General features: G+C 34.7%; 1 protein-coding gene across 2 annotated transcripts; it reads right to left on the bottom strand.

Moving 5' to 3' along the window:
- Positions 1-302: 302 nt before the first annotated feature.
- LOC125652509 (uncharacterized) lies at positions 303-21,314 on the bottom strand. 2 transcript variants are annotated; one of them, XM_048881757.2, is made up of 3 exons: positions 20,765-21,314; positions 9,669-9,749; positions 303-2,142 (listed from the first exon to the last, which is right to left on the bottom strand). In XM_048881757.2, the coding sequence occupies exons 2-3, from the start codon at positions 9,747-9,749 to the stop codon at positions 709-711; spliced, it is 1,515 nt and encodes a 504-aa protein (XP_048737714.1). In that variant the 5' UTR covers positions 20,765-21,314; the 3' UTR covers positions 303-708. The 2 variants fall into 2 exon arrangements, with proteins under 2 accessions (XP_048737714.1, XP_048737705.1); XM_048881748.2 differs by lacking the exon at positions 20,765-21,314 and adding an exon at positions 19,635-19,927.
- Between the last annotated feature and the right edge of the window lie 363 nt (positions 21,315-21,677).

The raw sequence follows: 21,677 nt of genomic DNA, 5'->3' as shown, positions 1-21,677 counted from the left end.
CGTAAACAATGCATTTGTGGAAATACCCGTTCTATAAATAGCACTAAAATTAGAACGGCCGTTAACGGGGAAGACCCATTCCAGAGAACAGTAGTCCCGCGTGCTTAGTGCAGATGAACTCCGGACGAATTTCTTTTTGATACAGAAATCAAACGAATTTTTCATCCAATCAGCATCGTTGTTAAGTCATCACTATATATAGAAGTTATTAAATGATTCTGAAATAAACTGATGTTTCACAAGTAAATTGAAAACACACATACGTACACCCTTCAACCAATTTTTTATAAACTAAAATGACATTTTATACGTGTAGAAAAGTAAATATTTATTGCAAATATGCAGTTTAAAGTACAAATGTATATGATATTTGTAATGACAGTATTCATCATCGTATAAATATCGAAGAAATTACATAAAATAGATGAAAGTATCAAGAGAACAACGAAGATAAATGTAAACAAATTGATACTTATTTTCCATGAAGGACACAAAGAATACTGTAAACAAATTACAACTGATCTGTCACAGGTTTGTGAAACATTAGTACATTTGACCCATCTATTGTTTTCCCGCGTTTTAGTCACATACAAAATGTCATTAATCGTCTCCTATTGTGAATTCTGATTTGAAAAAAATGTAAAGAATAGCTTATAATACAATCAATAAGACTTTCAAAAGAAACCCAAGACATTTACAAAAATAACGTTATGCAGATTCGAATGCCGCTTTCTCCGCTTCATTGAAATCATTTTCTCGTTTAACAAAGCCTGATAAACCGTGACTACCGGATATTGGGTCAAAAGATCTTTTAGAGAAACCAGATTGGTGTCGAACAACACCAATGGAATCATATTTCCTTTTAGTGAATCCTTGTAAACTTCGCGATCCGCTGATCGAATCGATACCTTTCTTGTTGAATCCAGATAAACTTCGCGATCCGCTGATTGAATCGAGACTTTTCTTGTTGAATCCTTGTAAACTTCGCGATCCGCTGATTGAATCGAGACTTTTCTTGTTGAATCCTTGTAAACTTCGCGATCCGCTGATTGAATCGAGACTTTTCTTGTTGAATCCTTGAAAACTTCGCGATCCACTGATCGAATCGAGACTTTTCTTGTTGAATCCTTGTAAACTTCGCGATCCGCTGATTGAATCGATACTTTTCTTGTTGAATCCTTGTAAACCTCTTGATCCATTTATGGAATCGAAATTCTTCTTGTTGAACCCTTTTAAACTTCGTGAACCGCTAATTCGATCTAAGCTTTTTTTGTTAAATCCCATGAGACCTCTTGATCCTCCAATAGAGTCATAGTTTTTCTTGTTGAATCCCATGAGACCTCTTGATCCGCCAATCGAATCGTAGTTTTTCTTGTTAAATCCCATGAGACCTCTTGATCCGCCGATAGAGTCATAGTTTTTCTTGTTAAATCCCATAAGACCCCTTGATCCGCCAATAGAATCATAGTTTTTCTTGTTAAATCCCATGAGACCTCTTGATCCGCCAATCGAGTCATAGTTTTTCTTGTTAAATCCCATGAGACCTCTTGATCCGCCAATAGAATCATAGTTTTTCTTGTTAAATCCCATTAGACCTCTTGATCCGCCGATAGAGTCATAGTTTTTTTTGTTGAATCCCATGAGACCTCTTGATCCGCCAATCGAATCGTAATTTTTCTTGTTAAATCCCATGAGACCTCTTGATCCGCCGATCGAGTCATAGTTTTTCTTGTTAAATCCCATGAGACCTCTTGATCCGCCAATCGAGTCATAGTTTTTCTTGTTAAATCCCATGAGACCTCTTGATCCGCCAATCGAATCATAGTTTTTCTTGTTAAATCCCATGAGACCTCTTGATCCGCTGATTGAATCATAGCTTTTCTTATTAAATCCCATGAGACCTCTTGATCCGCCAATCGAATCATACGTTTTCTTTGTAAACCCTCTAAATCCCCTTGCTCCGTTAATTAAATCAATATTCTTTTTAGTAAAACCCGACATCCCCCTCACTCCTGATATAGAATCAAATCGCTTTTCTTGTTCAAACGATTTTGAACTCGTACTTAAATCCATCCCATGGGCTCCATTTGTGATTTCAGGGTCTCTTTCGGAAGTTTCGATCTCTACAGATGATGGCGAATTCTACAAGTTACAATGGCCAGTTATCAGAATCAAATATACTATAGTAAATAACAGATCATTGTTTCACACAAGCTGTGTTTATCTATTTATCTTTATCTATTTCTGGTAGAATAATCCATCAGTTGAATTGGATTATCATCAACCGAATAAAAAAAGCACTTTGAACGGGGTTTTTTAAAAAAATTCTGTAACATTTTATTTTATCTTTCTGCGAAAGTCATGATCATTGCGGGGATGTCTGAAGATTATTTGAATTTGTTTCATGAGTCCACTTTGTTAACTTTCATTGTTTTTTTACTCTATGAAATTTATTCACAGTGCATAATGAGGACTCTCAACGAGTACGAGTTGATTTTTGTACTGATTACTGGTATAGGCCAAGTATGTTAATAAACTTCTACAATTATTGTCTACAGAAAATGTCAGTGAATTAAGTAAAGGGAAATTCCTACAGAAAGCTGAAATATTTAGAGACTCATTAAATGTTAATTAACATCTTTTTTATTTGTAAATAGTGGTTTATATATATATATATATATATATATATATATATATATATATATATATATACACATATATATATATATGCGGAATTCTGTCCATATCTTACTAATGAAAAAAAAAATTCCACTTTTCAGTAAACTTGATTACTTATTACGGTATATGTGGATATAACTTATGTATATATAAGTCATTGAATGGATAATGTTTAAATTATTGCACTAGTATAATGCATGCGCTAAATACTGTACTTTGAATTTTGTGTAGTAGTACTAGTTTATTTATTTAGAGTGACATGTGTATATTCATAAACATTATCGTAACAGACAGTATGAAAAATAAATCAAACAACCGGCCCATCGGCCATTAAACACAAAACTTAAATGCAGTACATAAAGAAAAAAAGAAGCACAGTGTTAAGAAATGAAGGGAAAACATGAAAATATACATACACCTTACATGCATGTTGTAAGTAAACACCTGTAGTACCAGGTTTATCAGTTTGTTTTATGAGATAATGGGGAAAATATACGATTGATTGATTGTTTTGATGTTTTTTGCCACACTCAACAATTTTTCAATTATCTGGTGGCGCCCAGTGTTTGTTGGTGGAAGAGAGAACCCTGATACAATATATATGGAAAGAGACCACCGCCCTTCCGAAAGTAAACTCGGAAACTTTCTCACTTACTGACGCGAGCGGGATTCGAACCCGCGCCAACCAGAGGTGAGAGGCCGTATGATTTTGAGCGCGATACTCTAACCACTCAACCACGGAGGCCCCTGGGAAAGTATTAACGGGTGTTCGATATGTAATGTGTATTGTAAGATATCTCAAAAGTATTCGACTCAAATAGTGAAATGAACATTACATTACATCCCTTCAAAGTATTATCCGCGGTTTGAAATACATAATTTCAATCTAAATGTGTCACGGTACGCTGATTTAGGTAGACCTCTGAGGCACTGACTGATGGCTGAGCTAAGGGTTTGTCGGGACTAGTAACGACGACCAGACAAGAACTTTTTAAGTTTTGTAAAAATGAAAAAGTCGCTTGGGGCTAGAACTGGAGAGTATGGTGTGTGTGGCATGACGGTAACCTTCTCCGACTTCAAAAATTGCTTCACAAGCTCAGATGTATGTGATGGAGCATTATCATGAAGTAGACGAACATGCCTAAATCCTGACACAGGGCGTCGTTTATGATAATATTTCTTGAGCTATTTTAGTATAACATCTTGGTAATACCGACCTGTAACACTTTTGCCCTTCGGCACCGGAATTTGTACGGCTACATGTACACCATCACATGAGAAGAATATGCAATAAAAAAAATCTTCTTTTGGCAACTACAGGCCTTCTACCGTGTTTAATTAGCCATATTTTGTTTCCAATTTTTCTTACTAGTTCGAAATAATGAACCCATGTTTCGTCACCAGTAACAACGTTTCCAAATTGTCTTTGATTGAATTTGGGAAACATTTTGAGCAATTGCTTAGCGGTTTGTACTCGTACCCGTTTTGGGTCATCTGTCAATATATGCGGTATCCATATGGCAGAAATCTTTCGTACTTTCAAAATACGCTTCAAAATGAAATGCACCCGCGATAGCGATATGCCAACAGCTTTGGCAATATCACGAATTGTACATCTGCCATCACTTTCAATTATTTCCCTGACTTTTGAGACATTTGCCTTGCGTGTTACAGTCACAGGTCGGCCAAATTTTGCTGCATCTTTGACGGACTCTGTGTAAGTCAGAAATTTATTTCACCACCTACGAACTGCCTCATAAGATTACCTGAACAGACCCATAAACTTCCCGCAATTCAGTAAAAATCTGCATTACCGAATGACCCGAGTTTTGTGCGAACTTTTATATTATCTCTAATTTCTTCAATATTCTCAACCCGTTTCCCAACCATTTTCACAACAGTGGTCAACGACTGGCTCTATTGAAATGACTATAAGTTTAAAACTATGTGGAAATGAAGGCTCGTGTTTCTACTGTTGGAAAGGTACTGAATAGAGCTATTCAGGAGTATCATCATCCAGGATAATTTGAAATTAGCATGCATAATACATCCATATCTGACCTTAATAACATTTGGTTAAATCCAGTGTTTTCAAAACGTTTTGATCGATACTCGTAGTACAAAAGAGAGTGACCGCCGCGGTGGCCTAGAGGTTAGAGAGTTCGCTCTGCATGATGACGGCTGGGGTTTGAATCCCGGCCGCAACAAACCTAAGTCGTTAAAACATGTAGCGACAGGACCATCGCCAAAGGCCCGACATCAGGTGTGAATGTCACGGGTCCTCGGAGATGACCTTAAAAACGGATTTAGCGTGTCAGTGTAGGTGCGGCATGCTAAAGAACCCTCACTGTTCAAAGGCCGTAAGCGCCGAGCAAAGGTCTAAATTTGAAACCATTCACCGGAATATTGTTCAACGTCTCCATTTGAGTGAAAAATTCTCGAGACAATATTCAATCAATCAATTCAATCAAAGGAGAGTGCAATAGAAAATGAATTTCGTCTTCTACACTATTTTCGGAACAAAGGGTACAAATTCGTTCTTCAACAGATTCTCCATGATATCTATCAGTCTCTTTTAGTTATGGTAAAATTCCACATCTAAATTGCGCCAAATCTGAACGTAAATATTTAGGTATATCCAGAACTACATAATTTTCCCTACCAAAAGTCGTTTTAAAAGATACATAATAACGCACTTTGGGAATATTGAAAATTGCATTGCCCCAAAGGTTTGAATAATAAAAGTGTATTTTTGATTGAACCATATTTATATCTACCATTAGCTTTGACTCAAAATAATAGTCTAACTCTAAATTATGAAATATTTCTTTCAAATCACTACACCAATTGTTTCTACATATATTGTAATCAAATTCAAATATATTTCTTGTAATACGCTCATTATCGAAAGACAATACTCTGTTCCAATATCGGATAACATTTATCCAACGTCTATATTGACTTGGTACCATCCAGTGTCTCCGTAAACAGCCAATGTAGGTGAAAAACGATGTACCCCAATAAAATACCGAATAACCCTGTTTGGAATATTATCTATTGATTGCAATTTTTTGAAACCCCAGACACTAGATGCATAGTCCAAGATAGGTATTACACAGGAGTAAAATAGTTTCTCATAAACCCTAAAGTCTTTATTAGTATGAATTGTGGATATAATTTTCCCAAAAGCACCCCCCCCCCTACTTTAGTAAGATTGTATATATGCTATGCAACTGATGGGTACATTGCTCAAAGTAATAAAGAAACAAATTGCTAATTGGAAACGATTGTTAATTGTAATTGGAAATACCATAATTGATGTACTCGTCCTCCTGGAGAATAATGACGTCAAACATCATCATTTCGCGCTTTGTGTATGAACCAACTGAACGAATAGGATATGTTCTAATTCGCTCCCTATAAAGCACATCGATTAGCAAGCAAAAAATAAAAAATAAAAATGCAATTTGCAGTGTAAATACGTTTGCAGATTCAATACTAACTTTATTGTACATCTTTGACTATCTTTAGCATACTTATGTAAAACTTTATGGCTTGCCCTGAGGAAGGGATAGCTCGTCCCGAATATTTGACAATCTTATTGTTCGTGTCTTTGGTCATTTCAATGCTAGTCTCTCTCATAGGTGTGGCACGATAAAGATCCCTCCCTGCTCAAAGACCGTATGCGCCGATTGATTGATTATGTTTTGCTGTTTTCCGCCACACTCAACAATTTTTCGTTTATCTGGTGGCACCCCGTTTTTTTATTGGTGGAAGAGGGAACTCAGATACAAGGTACCTGGGAAGAGACCACCGACCATCCGAAAGTAAACTGGGAAACTTTCTCACTTACCGGCGCGAGCGGGATTCGAACCCCCGCCGACCAGAGGTGAGAGGCCGTGTGTTTTTGAGCGCGATGCTCTAACCATGGAGGCCCCGCCGTAAGCGCCAAGCATGTGTCTAAATGTTGCAGCCCTTTACCGGCAATGGTGATGTTTCCATGAGTGAAAAATTCTCGAGAGGGACGTTAAACAATATACAATCAATCAACCTTTGGGTACATGTAAGGTGAAGATAACGAACAGTGATCAATCTCATAACTCCTACAAGCAATACAAAATAGATAGTTGGGCAAACACGGACCCCTGGACACACCAGAGGTGGGATCAGGTGCCTAGGAGGAGCTATGATTTGTTAAGAGTTATTGCAATATGTGTGCTTTATAAAAAAAAATATCATTATTCCATGTATAACGTATGTTCAATAAAAAGAAAGATCAGGCTTAATTTTATTCGGGGGGTATTGAAGGCATCACGAATGTCTAAAATAGTTTTTACATTCATCGATCTTTGAAACATAGCTATGCAAATCAAAAGTCAAGAACACTGGAAAATTCTTAACAATCTTGTGATGTTTTTTCACCTGCATTATGCCATAAATTAAAAAAAAATATGGGATGATTAGTGCGTCGATATGAAATTTAAAAAATGTTAATCACTAGTGAATATTTTGACAATCAAACAAATGCATAACTTATGTACAAACATATCTTCTCGCTGCTTCAAAGGTTTTTGTTTGTTGACGTAGCCATGTTAGATAGCCAGTCAGATCGAATCCCACTGATTTTTGTACATGATCTATTATTTAATCCAAACTACATGTATGTATTTGGTCTTCATTAATCATAAACACGAATAATTGATATAAAATGAAAAATGTATAATTTCTCCCGATGTAAAAAAAAAAAACCAAACAAAAAAACTTGCGTATTTAAAAAGTAATCCTGGCACATGTATGGCGTAAAAGCGTAGTGTGGTCCCCGTCCCCACCACTAATAGCGAAGTGCAAAAACAGAGTCGTTTTTTATTCAAAATTCAAATTTATTTAGAGGGGAAGGCAACCCAAAACAATTTTACATGATAAATGATAGGATTGATTATATGATAAAAATTTGTTATACTATTCTGTTGATATACATTGTACGGCCTAGATAAGCTTCAGTACTAATTTGAAAACGTTAAAAATTGAAATTCCCGACATGATGTGGAACTCTTTTGTATTCAAGACCACAAAACTCAATAATTTTGACGTCACACCGTCTGTTCCAGTTAAGATCATCCAAGATGTGCATGTGGTAAATTTTACGAATAAATAGAATTACACCAATGCGAAGGGGAGATGTAACCCCCCCCCCCCCCCCCAATGACATTTGTATGAAGAAGTGTGTACCGTCTGCCTGGTCTATAATTCAACTGAACGTCATATTTTCCTTAATTTCTTCTTGCGAAATAACGGACTCAAATCTATACGGCTCCAAACGTAACTGTTCGTGACTTGTCGTGTTTACAGTGCTGCTGATGAAATAAACCGGAACAGACGGTGTGACGTCATAAATTAAACTTCAATGGCCGCTCTCTTAGCGGCGAGTAATATAAGATATATGATAGAGTAATATTGATTTAATTGTTAAGCAAGGATTTTTGTTGTTAAAGACTGTCATTTATGATATCCGTAAGTAATATTTTATTCATAAAAGCAACAATGTGGTTAGGTTTTCCCTTTAAACAATTATTTTTTTAAACGAACTGGGATGATTTCATCTAAAATATTTAATTAAAACTATTAATTTTGTGGGGATATTTGTTCACATAGAGATTATTGTTTCCAAAAAAGTACTAGTAAGGAAAGCAACCGGGATCGATTTGATCGGCTACCTACATGTACGAACGAAATCATTTCAAGCCGTGAGTTTCCATTAATTAATGTTTGAAGGTATGTTTGGACACAAGTATAGTGAGAAAATATGTTGGAATTTTTTTTTTCATTAAAATTTTGAAACGGCGCTGCAAGAAATACATATATGTACAACGATATAAGGCATCCATTAACCGTGCGGTTTTTTTTTTCTGCGCCATAAATCGAAGGTTTCCATAAGAAGTGGATCTGTAGATCTCTGGTTTGTCCCATTAGTTTTCCTTACAGCTACAGATCTGCAGCTAATAATAATTTTGAATATACATGTATAATATGGTAGAAAATAATGGGTTGGATTGTTGATTCTTAAAAAATGTTATTGTTTAGCACTGGTGAAAATGTTGACAATCAAACTAGTACATAATAATCTTAAATATATATTTCAAAACATTATGGGTTGCATCGTTGATTCTGTAAACAAAATGTATTTTGTTGACTTAACCTATCTGTTGTACTATGTTCATATAAATGTGGTAATGAAAGGTGAAGATAACAAACAGTGATCAATCTCATAACTCCTACAAGCAATGCAAAGTACATGTAGATAGCTGGTCAAACACGGACCCCCGAACACACCAGAGGTAAGATCAGGTGTCTAGGAGGAGTGACATAAAATCATTAATTGAAAGCATATTTTTTATGCCCACTCTATTTTGAAATTTTTTTTTATCAAAAATAAAATTAAAGTTTTAACTGTTGTAAAACTTGTAATTTAAGTTGAAAACTTTAGGTGAATAATTTTAGAATACAACGAGATCTAAAACGGACAAAATTTGAGATGCTCGTGGAGTTATTACATGCATACATCGGCATATGTTTATATTTTGTCTACGTACATGCCACCATTAATTTTGTTCAAAAACAAGTTATAAAAACTTGTGTTCGAACCTTCTGTATACCGTGTATGCAATAAAAGATGTTTCAATTAAAAATCACCTTTCAATCCGTCCTTCGACTGCAATACTTACGGAATAAATAAACGAAACTAAGCGTGTGCGAGTGCGCTCTGATTTTAATTCGTATTTACTGCAAACAGCAAAATCTGATGGTTATGACTGCTGACCATTCCTAAGTAACTTTAAATAATTTCAACATTTTGTGGAAATTACAAAATTGATACATTACTTCAACAACAACAACAAATAAAACCCACAACTCACAAAATCATTACCAATAATACTTGTAAAAGATGTTTGTAGTAAACAGAGGTAACCATTCCTGAATTCGTTACCTACCTGAGTTGAGACATAGTTTAGCAGAAGTATCCCAGCCAATGTGATCATATGATATCTTGCCATTTTGATGCTCGTCTTCATCTACAAAAGACCCAATAAAGCCTGGTTTGCTTTACTCTATTTTTATAAATCCTCCAATTTGTTCAACAGTTACTTGATTAAAAATTTATCCTTTATATAATTGCCTTGGGAGCGAAAGCAAATTATCCGTTCTGAATCCGATCCCAGAAACCAGTCTGCAGTAGAGATTCCGGGATCTCTATAACTCTAACAAGAAACGAGTGGGTTTAATCGGTTTATAAAACTTTACATCTTTGTTCCTTTCAACACATGGCAAACGAATTTTAGGTTAATGCACCACTATCATTGGACCGATTAGATTTAGCGGTATAGTTCGGAATTTACACTTCCCAGATTTTCTAAAGCATCTTTTAACAAATTATCGATGGTACCTTTTTTGAGATTTTACTTCTCGGACTTAATGGTCAAATTGACTTCCTGTAAAATATGTATTCATTGTATATTTCGAAATAAAAACAATACAACATGATACTATGAACAAATACTATCTTCCTATACATTGTTATGGATACTGCTTCACTCATCTTAATTTTTGAAGAAGAAAAACCTGGAAAGTCAGGTGTTGGCTTTTATTTCAAATTAATTAGAGATATAAAGGAAGAACCAGCCTGAAGGCTGGCTACAAAGGGAAACAGATGCTTATTTGTTCTTAATATCCTTAACTATTTATTCAGATGTAGACTCAAGCATTGGATTTGAACTTTCATAATAAAGCATTTAATAGCTAATGGTAATCAAAGCAAACACGCACTCCTGTTTAGGTATGAAAAGCATGCCTGTGTAAGTAAATATACACGTGATTTATTTAAGTAACATGTAATACAAGTATCAGTGAGCTATCGCGTCACATCTCCGTCAATGGGAATTTTAAGATTTTAATCAAAACGTACTTATTTCAAGAAACGAACGCTCACACTATATTGAAATGAATGTTTGCCATACATCATTCTTATTTTAGTGAAAAAATGACGCTATATCATATGACCAATACAATTTCAATGACAAAAAGAAGTAGGGTGATTGGAGATTTAGAATTGATGGATAATGTTTAAGATACCTCAGAGAACACCTGTATTGATTTTTTTCAACTTTTAAGTATAACAGACATTTCACATTTTGTAGAATGCTAAATCAATGGGCCCATGTTTTTACATATGATTATATTTAAGAAATCTCTTGGCTAATCATTTTATATAACAATTCTTTTCCAAATAAAACCACTGTTCTGCCATGTTTACATAGACGAAATCCTGATAGGATAATTTTGCAGATTGGATAGCTTTCATCCTTTACTTTGAAGGGAGACAATTTGAAATATCTTGCACCAATTTATCTTACAAGTTGATATTGCCAAATATTTACATGTACCTTGCCTTTGGTATCTTAATATACTGTAATGACAGGCATTTCCCCATGAACGCGCTGCACTTGATAAATATAGCTGGGAATTCCGACAACAATGAAAACGGAATGAGAGAATAAGAATCATATTTCATTTTTTCAAAATACACCAGAGTATGAAATGCAGTGCTTCACACCAGCATGCTTTTCAAGAAGTGGCATGGCGTTTTAAGGTGAACAGTCACAATTCACCTGAAATACATGTGTATATGTAAAATAGGATCCAAATTACATACCAGTGTCTGTATTCAATAGCCGTTTGTTTAAATGTTTTGGGAAATTGAATTATTCCCTTGTGAAGACATGAATAATTCTTGTAATTGAGGGTTTATTGCAGATTGGGAATTACAAATATCACGAGTATAATATCACATGTACTATATCCAACCTTAAAATACATTAATAATAAATCAAGTGTATATTCAATTAACGTCACTTCCTCCGTAATCTGCTAACTTCTATAAGGACCCAATCCTCGAATTATAGTGGTCCTTTACGACCCCGTAGGTTATGTCGATAATTTACTAAGAGCTAGCACCTTCTGAAAAATGGAAAAGAAGTCCTTGGGTTATACAGACATATGATCAGTTGCAAAACTCGGACCAATATAATGAGAGGAGGAGAAACGAGATTCAACAGCTGGTAATGTCGTAGATTGCCTTAAACCCTAACTGTAGATCTTCACACACTTTGGAACAAGTCTCGAAACAAGGGAGATTGTATCGTGCGACATTTGAAAAGAGAAGCATATCTACATGCTTTTGACGTATTTCAAAACACAAATTATCAAAGAGTAAACATTTTGCTTCCGATATCGATCTACAGGAACTATAATTCGTATTTAAACTAATCTCCCGAGCAATAGGATGTAAAATGAATAGGTATACTATCTCATGATAAGGATTTGCAATTATAATACCGTGTCTATAACAGGGAAACGCTTCCAGAATTTGTTTTCAATTCTGCATCCAGAATTTGTTTTCAATTCTGCAAGCATCAATATGTCATTAGAACTTAGGAATCCAACTAATGGACAACTAAGTGCGACTTAATATGTTTCAACGTTTGCATATAAATCTCCATGTATTCTGTAACATGTCTTTTGGCGGTCGATCAAAGATATCACTAATGAAGCAGGTAATATGTCGTTAATTCAATGCCAGAATTCTATTTCTATTCACATTTACAGTACAAAGGGATTCCCTGTCAGTGAGGACGTTTGGAATGGATTTCAAGAGACTCGCGATCCTTTTTATTCGTACTTTCCGCACAACCTGTTTTTAAATATAACAAATGAGAAGTACTATTGCTTAAGGCAAACTTGTGCATTATTTTATTCGAACAGCGACTACTACAAGAACAATTAAGATTAATTATTCGTTTCGTATTTTTCAGTGCGCATTGATTTCGGACAGTACTTGCACAAAGAAGATGGGCGAGCAAGTTCGACCGAATGACTACAGAGGAAGAATTAAGATTGCTTAAAAATATCTCATATTGGCAAAAATAATTTACTCATTTTGCATTTCGAAGTAATTCATAATTATCAATTTATCAATTAATAACTTTTCTATATATCGTGATATTGAATGTAACGTCCTTTAAAATGCCGATGTACCAATAAAAACATCAAAATGCAAAGAAAACAAATGAATATACTGGCAATGAGTGAGCCAACTCTCCATTTTTTGAATTGCTGGATAAAAGGAGTTAAACAAAAATCTTTCACTATTTGCAATCCAAAACATTAAGTGAAGACTCACTATATGTAAAAAAAAAAAAAATAATAAAAAAAAATAAATAAATGAATAAACTTTCCCCCATATAAATTATATTTCTTGCTCTGAAAAAAAAATTCATAGCGTAGTCGGTTAAAGCGTTCGTAGCAAATCTCGAGTGCGTAAGCTTTGAAGTTTCGAATTTCGTTCTATGCATATTCATTTCTTAAATACTTTTAAATTAATTTTTTTAAAGTATTAAGTGCATTACATTGTAAACTTCTTACAGGGTTAATTTTCTAAAAATATTTCAACGATAAATTATTTTTTCTCATTTCGTTTAAATTGCATCAAGACATCGCAACAGTACCATTTACAATCTGTGGATAAAGTACAATGTCAACAGTGTGGAGAGTTCTGTCAATGTAAATCTAGTGCTCTCACTGTACGGTGTTGCGTCTGCAGCGTGATATGGTATCTCGGGTACTCTCGCCATCAGTGCTCTTATACATTCAGTGCCGGACCGGTCGTGTACCTCAGGGGCAGAGCGTTCGCTCCTTCGCCAGACGCTCGTCATTTAGAAGTGAGAATCACGGGTCTTTCGGATATGATCCCGTGTCGCGGCAGGCACGATAAAGAACCCTCACTGTAGCGCTAAGCATACAGTTTAGGTACTTCACCTACCGCTTGTGACGTCTCAATATGAATGCAGAATTCTCGACGGGACGAAAAACAATCAATCAATCGATCAGAGCAACGAAACCACCATTTACGATACATGTATATGCGAGACCGATTCTGATGAATTATCTGATTAGCTGAAGTATTTAAATTAAACAAACTCACATTACATATTGTGTTGATTTTATGAAATTCTTGGACAAAGCCTGGTATCTTTTAAAAACATAGCCCACAGGCACATGGACGGTGGATTTACTAGTATTTAGTAATGGAACGGGTGCGAAGAGTCAAATACTCTCTTAAGGTAATACTCTACATCGTCATAATGGCTGACTTCCTTTAAAAACATGGATGAAAAAATCTATATCAGCAATATTTGACTTTTTCTTTTTCCATTTAAATACCTAGTCGAGTAGCTCAGTAGGTTAGAATACCGACTGCTGAACTGTAGGTCGCAGGTTCGAGTCCAGCAGGGATTTTAATTTTTTTTCAGATTACCTTCGACTAAAACTATTTTTTGACAAAATAAAGTAAATTTGAAATTTTTCAACTTCAAAATATTGTTGTACATATCCTCCACTTTTCATCTACATCATTTCTCTGGTGTAGCATACCTCCTTAAGGTATCATGTACCCGTAATCGGAATAAGTTCATTTTTAAACTTTTCTAATGATTCTAACTCAACTTTATGACAAACGGGATGATTTCAGTTTCTCCATCGTCAGCTTCTCGTATTTGTGTGGCAATATTCCATTATCACTTGTATATGGTGTTTATATCTCTCAACTGATTCGATACGCAAGAGCTTGTTCTGCTTATGGTCAGTTTTTGAATCGAGGCTGGCTACTGACAAACAAGTTGATGGTGCATGGGTTTCAACATTCTCGTTTAAAGTTAGCATTTCGCAAATTCTATGGTCGTTATAACGATCTAGTTTGCCAATACAACCTATCATTGGGTCAAATGCTGTCTGACGTGTTTTATACCGATTGTTAGGCCGTTCTTGGCACACTGATTTTGACTTCGGATAACTCCGTTTACCTGATCAAGATATAGGGCTCGTGGCGGGTGTGACCGGTCGACAGGGAATGCTTACTCCTCCTAGGCACCTGATCCCACCTCTGGTGTGTCCAGGGGTGCGTGTTTGTCCAACCCTCTATTTTGTATTGCTTATAGGAGTTATGAGATAGATCACTGTTCGTATCTTCACCTTTCATGCATTCTTTAAAAATACATCTTCCACGACTGATACTGCAAAAGTTCATGTTAGTTTGCTAACAATGCTACGAACATCAGTCTGATGCAGTAAAATTCAATTTTAAAAAAAAACAATTAACGCGCCAAACAAATCGCTGGTCAGAAAATATAAACTGAAACAAAATTATTTTATGTTTTCAATGAAATTTGTTGCAAAGATTGATTTTAAAGAGATTTCCAATTCAAAAAGGATTTGCTTAGACAGAGGCTCGATAATGATGATTGCAGGTGCAAAATCTTGAAATTTTGCACATAAAAGTGCTCTTACAAAAGTTAATTATCAGAGGAAATGCTGTGCAATATTCTAGAAAGATGGACTGAACTTTAAAGCATAATAGTTTGTTTTGTTTTTGCTCTTTTCCGCCACACTTAACAATTTTACAGTTATCTGGTGTTGCCCGATTTTTATTGGTGGAAGACAACCCAGATACAATGTACCTGGGAAGAGACCACCGACCTTCCAAAAGTAAACTGGGAAACTTTCTCACTTACCGGCGCGAGCGGAATTCGAATCCGCGCCGACCAGAGGTGAGAGGTCGTGTGATTTTGAGTGCGATGCTCTAACCACTCGGCTACGAAGGCCCCTAATAGAAGGTAGTGCACATATAAAACAAACAGAAAAAAATCTATTTTTTGCTTAAAAAAAAATATATATATCGAAGTTCATAGTGTCATTCGTCTTGTGAATGACCCGAAAAGTTAGCTGATCAAGTTTCTCATCTAACCAGATTTTTAAACTTAAAATGAAACTTAAGGCAATTCGGAAAATGAAGGTTTGTTGAAATTGAAATGAAAAAATTGTTTAAAAGTAAAATAGATACGATATTATTTAATTTTAATGAAACTAATATTTTATGAAACAAGTGATAGATACGATATTATTTAATTTTATTGAAATTAATATTTTATGAAACAAGTGAAAAATGTGAAGTGTATATTTGTTGTACATATTAAAATGTTAGTTTCCCGTCTTCAATCTCAAAACCTCATAAAATGATGCCAATACACTTCATTCTGCCATCGAGATATTGTCCATCTTGTCATTGCTTACGTCCATGGCATACCAAATAATTATCAACACATCATCAACTTTCAGCTCGATTGACAATGAGGCGCTGGCGAGCTTCGTTTCTTTATCTGGATGTCTTAATTTTACATGTACCAACTATGTGATATCCACGCCTATTTATCGAAAATCTCGCGGGTTTTTGGATTTGGTTCTCTAGGGTATTGTCCAATCGTTAGATACACGATGTTCCAGTTTTAAAAGTTTTGTGTTTTAAGACAATTCAGGGTATTTCTTCCATATTGAAGTGTTCCGCCAATGACACCCAGCTATGACATTAATAAATAATTCTAGTTTTACGTTTTTCGGGAATAAACGTGTTTAAAGCGAAATACATTTTTTTTTTTTAAAAATATAAAACTTAGTTCTGCTCCTTCCTTGCAAATTTTCCAATATTTCCAGATCAAATTATACAACATTTCTGCTTGTCGTGCATGAACATTTATTTATGTATTTGCAAATTGTGAACTCAACTTGATCAATAGAATTACTTTCATAAATCAAGGTTCCAAGACACGGAAAAGCTCCTTTACAACAGGACTGATGTGCAAGGCCTTTGATCTTGCCTAGTTAACTACACTCCTCCAATTTCCTTGTGTCAGCTACCAAGAAATCTTAATGTTTCATTTTAAGCATTGTAAGACATGAAACCATATTTTCCGCATTATATTAGAATTAGCAATGGATACTGGCAAAATTAACTACTGTATAGAATGTTAATTTCGTCCCTGTTATATTTTTGCTAATATTCCACTTATTTTAATGGTATTTTAAAACTGAGCGAGTATAAATTCATTCTTTACTTTAAAATAGCAAGAAAACAACTCTGGGCGAATTCTTTTTACCTTCAACAAAAATAACACAGGCGAAATATCCTCTGTATACAGTATCAATTTGTAAAGCTCAAAAACTGAGAACTCGAAGTCCAAGTTAAAAAATTACATCTATTGTTGAAAATATGACAACCTGTTATCAAAACATTAACTTAGTGATATAATTCGGGGGGGGGGGGGGGGGGATACATGATGTACAACAAACACCGTATTGGTCAACGCAAAGGGAAATCTCGATGCGTGGTTTTTTTTTCCCGCAGCAAGTAATTTTCGGTATCACGGCGAATGTATGATGCAAAACTAAATACTCTGACCGTCTTGATAAAACGAATAAACAATCTTTAATGCAACAATGAAGACTTTGTAGAACTGGGAAATAGAATGAAAAGAAAAATGAAAGCGAGTTTATTGAATTAGGATTTCAAATGATATTTTTAGCGAATCGCATCGTATTAAACATTTATGTACGTTATGACGCAATGTCGATTCTGATACTGTCAAATCTTACTCGTCCTTTTCCGTAACCGAAAAGGAGAACTCGGACGTGAATCGTAAAGGTTGCATCGAACCGAATTGATTATTTGCCGAATGCGCGCATGTGGTTGAGGTTAAAAGGCTAGAACCGAAGCTCTGTATGATGTGGTTTTTCTAAGATTAATCAGCACCAAATGAACGCAACGATAAGCGTGGATGAAATATGTTTTGCGTCTTACCGTGCGTAAGAGTTCAACAAAGGGAAATAACTATAGGGTAACTCGAAAATTGCATGTTGTTCAGTGGTGAATGAACAAATGCATACATGTTTCAAAGCTGCTACATATACTGTTAGCACGAACACAGCAGACTGCAAAACCGCGTGGAGACTAAGATTCTGTAATTAGGGTCAGTTTATGATTTTCTTTATATTCTCTATTTTCTTAACGTGCTTACCGGTACCAAAGAATAATAAAAAGATTTTGATTGATGCCAGTTTTAAGATTAATATTTGTTTAGAAAATTGCAAGCACACACAGATGTCAGAAAAATGTTATGGATGTGAACAATATTCGGTTCTACTCAATTTTATTGAATTTCCGTCAAGTTTAAGAATGCTTCTTTTACCTCGTAAATACAGACTAGGAGCTTGCCATTTAATTAAGATTTTTTTAAACATAAAAAAAAATCTTAGACACGGTTGTGCTTTTTCTATGAAGCAATATTTGAAATGAATTTAACGTGGAGAAATTCGGGAACGTTTCATAACTGAACATTCGCGTACATGTTACTCTGTATATCTTTGTTGAAACAGACACCATTACAAATGTGTAATTATGTAATATTGCATGGGTTTATGATCATCAAGTGTAAAATAGAGTGTTTTACTAGCTCGTTTTCCTTTTCCACCAGAAAGGAAATATGAAATCAGAGTTGATGATTTTGAACCGTGAATAACGATAAATGATTTTTCAGAGTATTTTGTACATTTTACGTCACAAAACATCGCATTGTGATTCTCATTTAAAATCGCCAAAAATGTAAAATAAAAATAAAAATTAGGGTACAACCTGCGATCGAATTCATAGACATGTTGATAGATGAAACTTTTATTTATATTTAATACACTTTTCTTTTTAATTTTCAAATCGTGAGCTATAATGATAATTTTAAAGAATCAGTAACTTTACGAATTTGTAAATGAAAGGTGAAGATAACGAAATGTGATCAATCTCATAACTCCGACATGGAATACAGAATAAAAAGTAGGGCAAACGCAGACCCCTGGATATACCAGAGGTGGGATCAGGTACCCAGAAGGAGTAAGCATCCCCTGTCAATTGATCACAACCGCCGTGAGCTCTATGTCTTGATCAGGCGCTTCTATAAGTAAACTCCATTAAAGAAGATAATGAGTATATAAAAGTTCCACTTTATATCTTTGACACGGAAAGTAAGTAACTAGGCCATTTTATACATAAAATAAACCTAGTCCTTTAATCAGCATTTTCCACTTTTTGTTGTGCTTTTGTAACGGGTGGTAGAACAATCTGACTGAAATTTTCTCTCTTATCCTGTTTCATAATCACTGTTATAATCAAAATAAAGGCTGTAGAAATAAATGTATATTTTTCACATACAAAGTCAGATACTGATTTTCAGAAGAGTTCGCTAAGTAGATTAATGCATTATAGGTGTTTTATTTCGTTTTTTCAGGAAATTCCAACATTAATTAAGCTTTCTTGGGATAGGATATCAAAGTGCGATATTCAGTGAGAAGCATGACATGTACATCCGAGTCTTAGACAGTAAATTATAATGAAATGTTGTCTTTAATTACACTTTGTGACATCAGTCGCAAATCAAACATTGGTTCTCTTTTATTCCTATTTTCACATCCTACATTTATTCCTGATCATTCGAATTGCAACAATCATCTGATTTGGTCCTTTATCATAAAGGTTTTTGTATAACATGATTCTGGATGCAAAATGCATTTACGAACTAAACTTCATTAGCGCTTCATGAAAAGTATGCCAGCGAGAAGCTTTGCCGTTTACACTCTTATGTATTTTCAAAAATTAAGTTTATTTCTTTTATTTACATTCTATTTCATTTTTATCGGAATTCCCAACAGTTAAAATAGACGTACTATATTAATCTGTATTCATACGCGCATTGTTTACAACTGCATCACATTCATGAGGAAATGGCTATCATTACAATCTGGAAAAAATATCAAAGGCAAAAATATTGATATTGTAAATATCGCCACATACTTCCAAATTTTGAAATACATCTAATTATGAAATTAAATGTAGACCTATGTCAACGTAAAACACAAATGTGCTGATATGAATCCACTTGAAATACGGAAGTTATAGTACAAGTTAATAAATTCACTATACATGGATACCCAAGTCCGTGTAAACTGGAATACATGCATGTACTTACCAATTCTTAGGGATTCCACCTGCCTCCAATCGCGTTCGTTTTAGTTTGTAAGCAGATGTCGATTTAGTGCTGCTTATATAATTAACTCATTCAATATTGAAGACGTTAATTTAATTATAAGAAATGTGATTGGGGGCGAAAATCACATTCCGCAGAATTATCATGTTATTCCATTAGTCGATTGTTCGAAATGATTCTTTCAACTTTTTCCACAATTCCAATTCTTGTAAGCAAATAATCAATGATTGCTTTGATTAAAATATATTACTGATCTGTTCATTATAATTACTTTTGTAGCAGATTATTTTGGGAAGGAGTCTTGTCAACTACATGTGGGATAGAGAGTATCGGGGGAGGGGGTACTGTCACCTTAGATTACGACAAGCTCTATTTATAAAAAAAAAAGAACAGAAATAGAAAGAAAGACATAAAAAGAAAGAAAACAATGCTTTGCATTAAGACGATTTCAAATGAACTTCTATTGCTAATTCATTTAGTCAAGTTTCCATATACACAAAACTATCAGAAATTATTGTTTAATCAATGCATTGCTCGGGAATACGGTAATTCAAACTGTAAAACTAATTTAGATTTCTTAGCGCCAGTTCATATACACTCTAACTATAGAGGTGGTATATTCTCAGTGGTATCTACAGACATAATATCCACCACCTGGCTCAACACTACATATCCAAATTGTGTTCATTGCTAGATATCTTTGGGTAGCATATTACATAAAAACAACAGATGTAGATATTGCTCCTTTACAAATTCAAACAATCTTTTAAGATACAATGCAATACTTTTTACATATAGTTTATTCCTTTTTGAAAAAAAAAAACCACTTTCATTTAGTATAATAATTCGCAAACTGTTACACCAAAGAATAACTTTTAAAATGTTTTATATCTAGGGGTTTTATCGAAAATGTCGGGCATACATGATTTGTAGATTTGTTGAAAATACAATGCGGCCTTGTCATAGGTTAGGGTTTTTTTGGATAATGTCTGAAACGAAACCGATTGCCTTGTTTTATTTAAAGTGTGATATTAAACTGGTGACTTCTAAAAAAAATTATTAAGTCCATATCTCAGTTTTAAAAAAAGGGAAATAGAGATTATATGTCTTACCTGAAGGCCGGTCTGTCCTTGTACACTCACGGAATAATTCGGAATTTTTACGAAGACGGTATTACTCGGGATATTATATCGGCATTATGACGTCATCTGCCTGAGGTTGTTATGTTAATGAATACTCGTAAATCAGTAAGAATCCATTTAGTAGATGGTACTTTTCATTACGGAAGAAAGCTAGTCTTTTAGATTTCAAAATGTATTCATTAAAATATGCGACTGCTGAAGTAGCACTAATTGTTCCGCGTATGTTAATCACACAAAGATTGATTTAAGGAAAATTCCCTCTTCCTCAGTTATCATCGTATAATCTGACCAAATAATGTCACCTCGGAGCGACGAAAGGAAAGGGAATGCGAGCGAGCACGCTGAGGGACTGCGACTGACATGAAATATATTGAGTAAATGAGAAAGAAAGGACAGAATAGTGCTGATTAATAAGACTACGGTCTGATTTGCAGCTTCTCCGGGACCACGCTGAAGGCTTGGGTTCCTGGCAGTGTCCACCTTATACTTATGACTTCGTTAATCATACATATTTGTTTCTGAATTTGTTGCGAACTTTGCATATGTTCTCTGATAGCAAGCTCCGGTGAACAAAGTATAGTTTAGACTTTTGCTTCAGGCTTAGTTTTGTTACACAGTAATTCAAATATTAATTTGGGTCTATTCGTTCGTCCGTCTGTATCATACATAGATTTTCGGATGATAATATAAAGCGGAAAATATACAGGAGGGCTGATGTTCGCGAATTCTAACAATAAACCTGTTTATGAGAGTTTAATTTTCCAAATCTATTGAAAACGGAAACTTGGAGGCTTTGATACAAATATTTCCGCGAGGGTTTCAGTTTACTACTAACTCCTCGTAAAGTTAGCAGAAATTAAACCTTCGCAAGCGTGTCTTGTTA

Source organism: Ostrea edulis, chromosome 1, assembly GCF_947568905.1.
Source record: "Ostrea edulis chromosome 1, xbOstEdul1.1, whole genome shotgun sequence".
NCBI lineage: Eukaryota > Metazoa > Mollusca > Bivalvia > Ostreida > Ostreidae > Ostrea > Ostrea edulis.
This window is presented reverse-complemented; position numbering and strand designations above follow the sequence as displayed.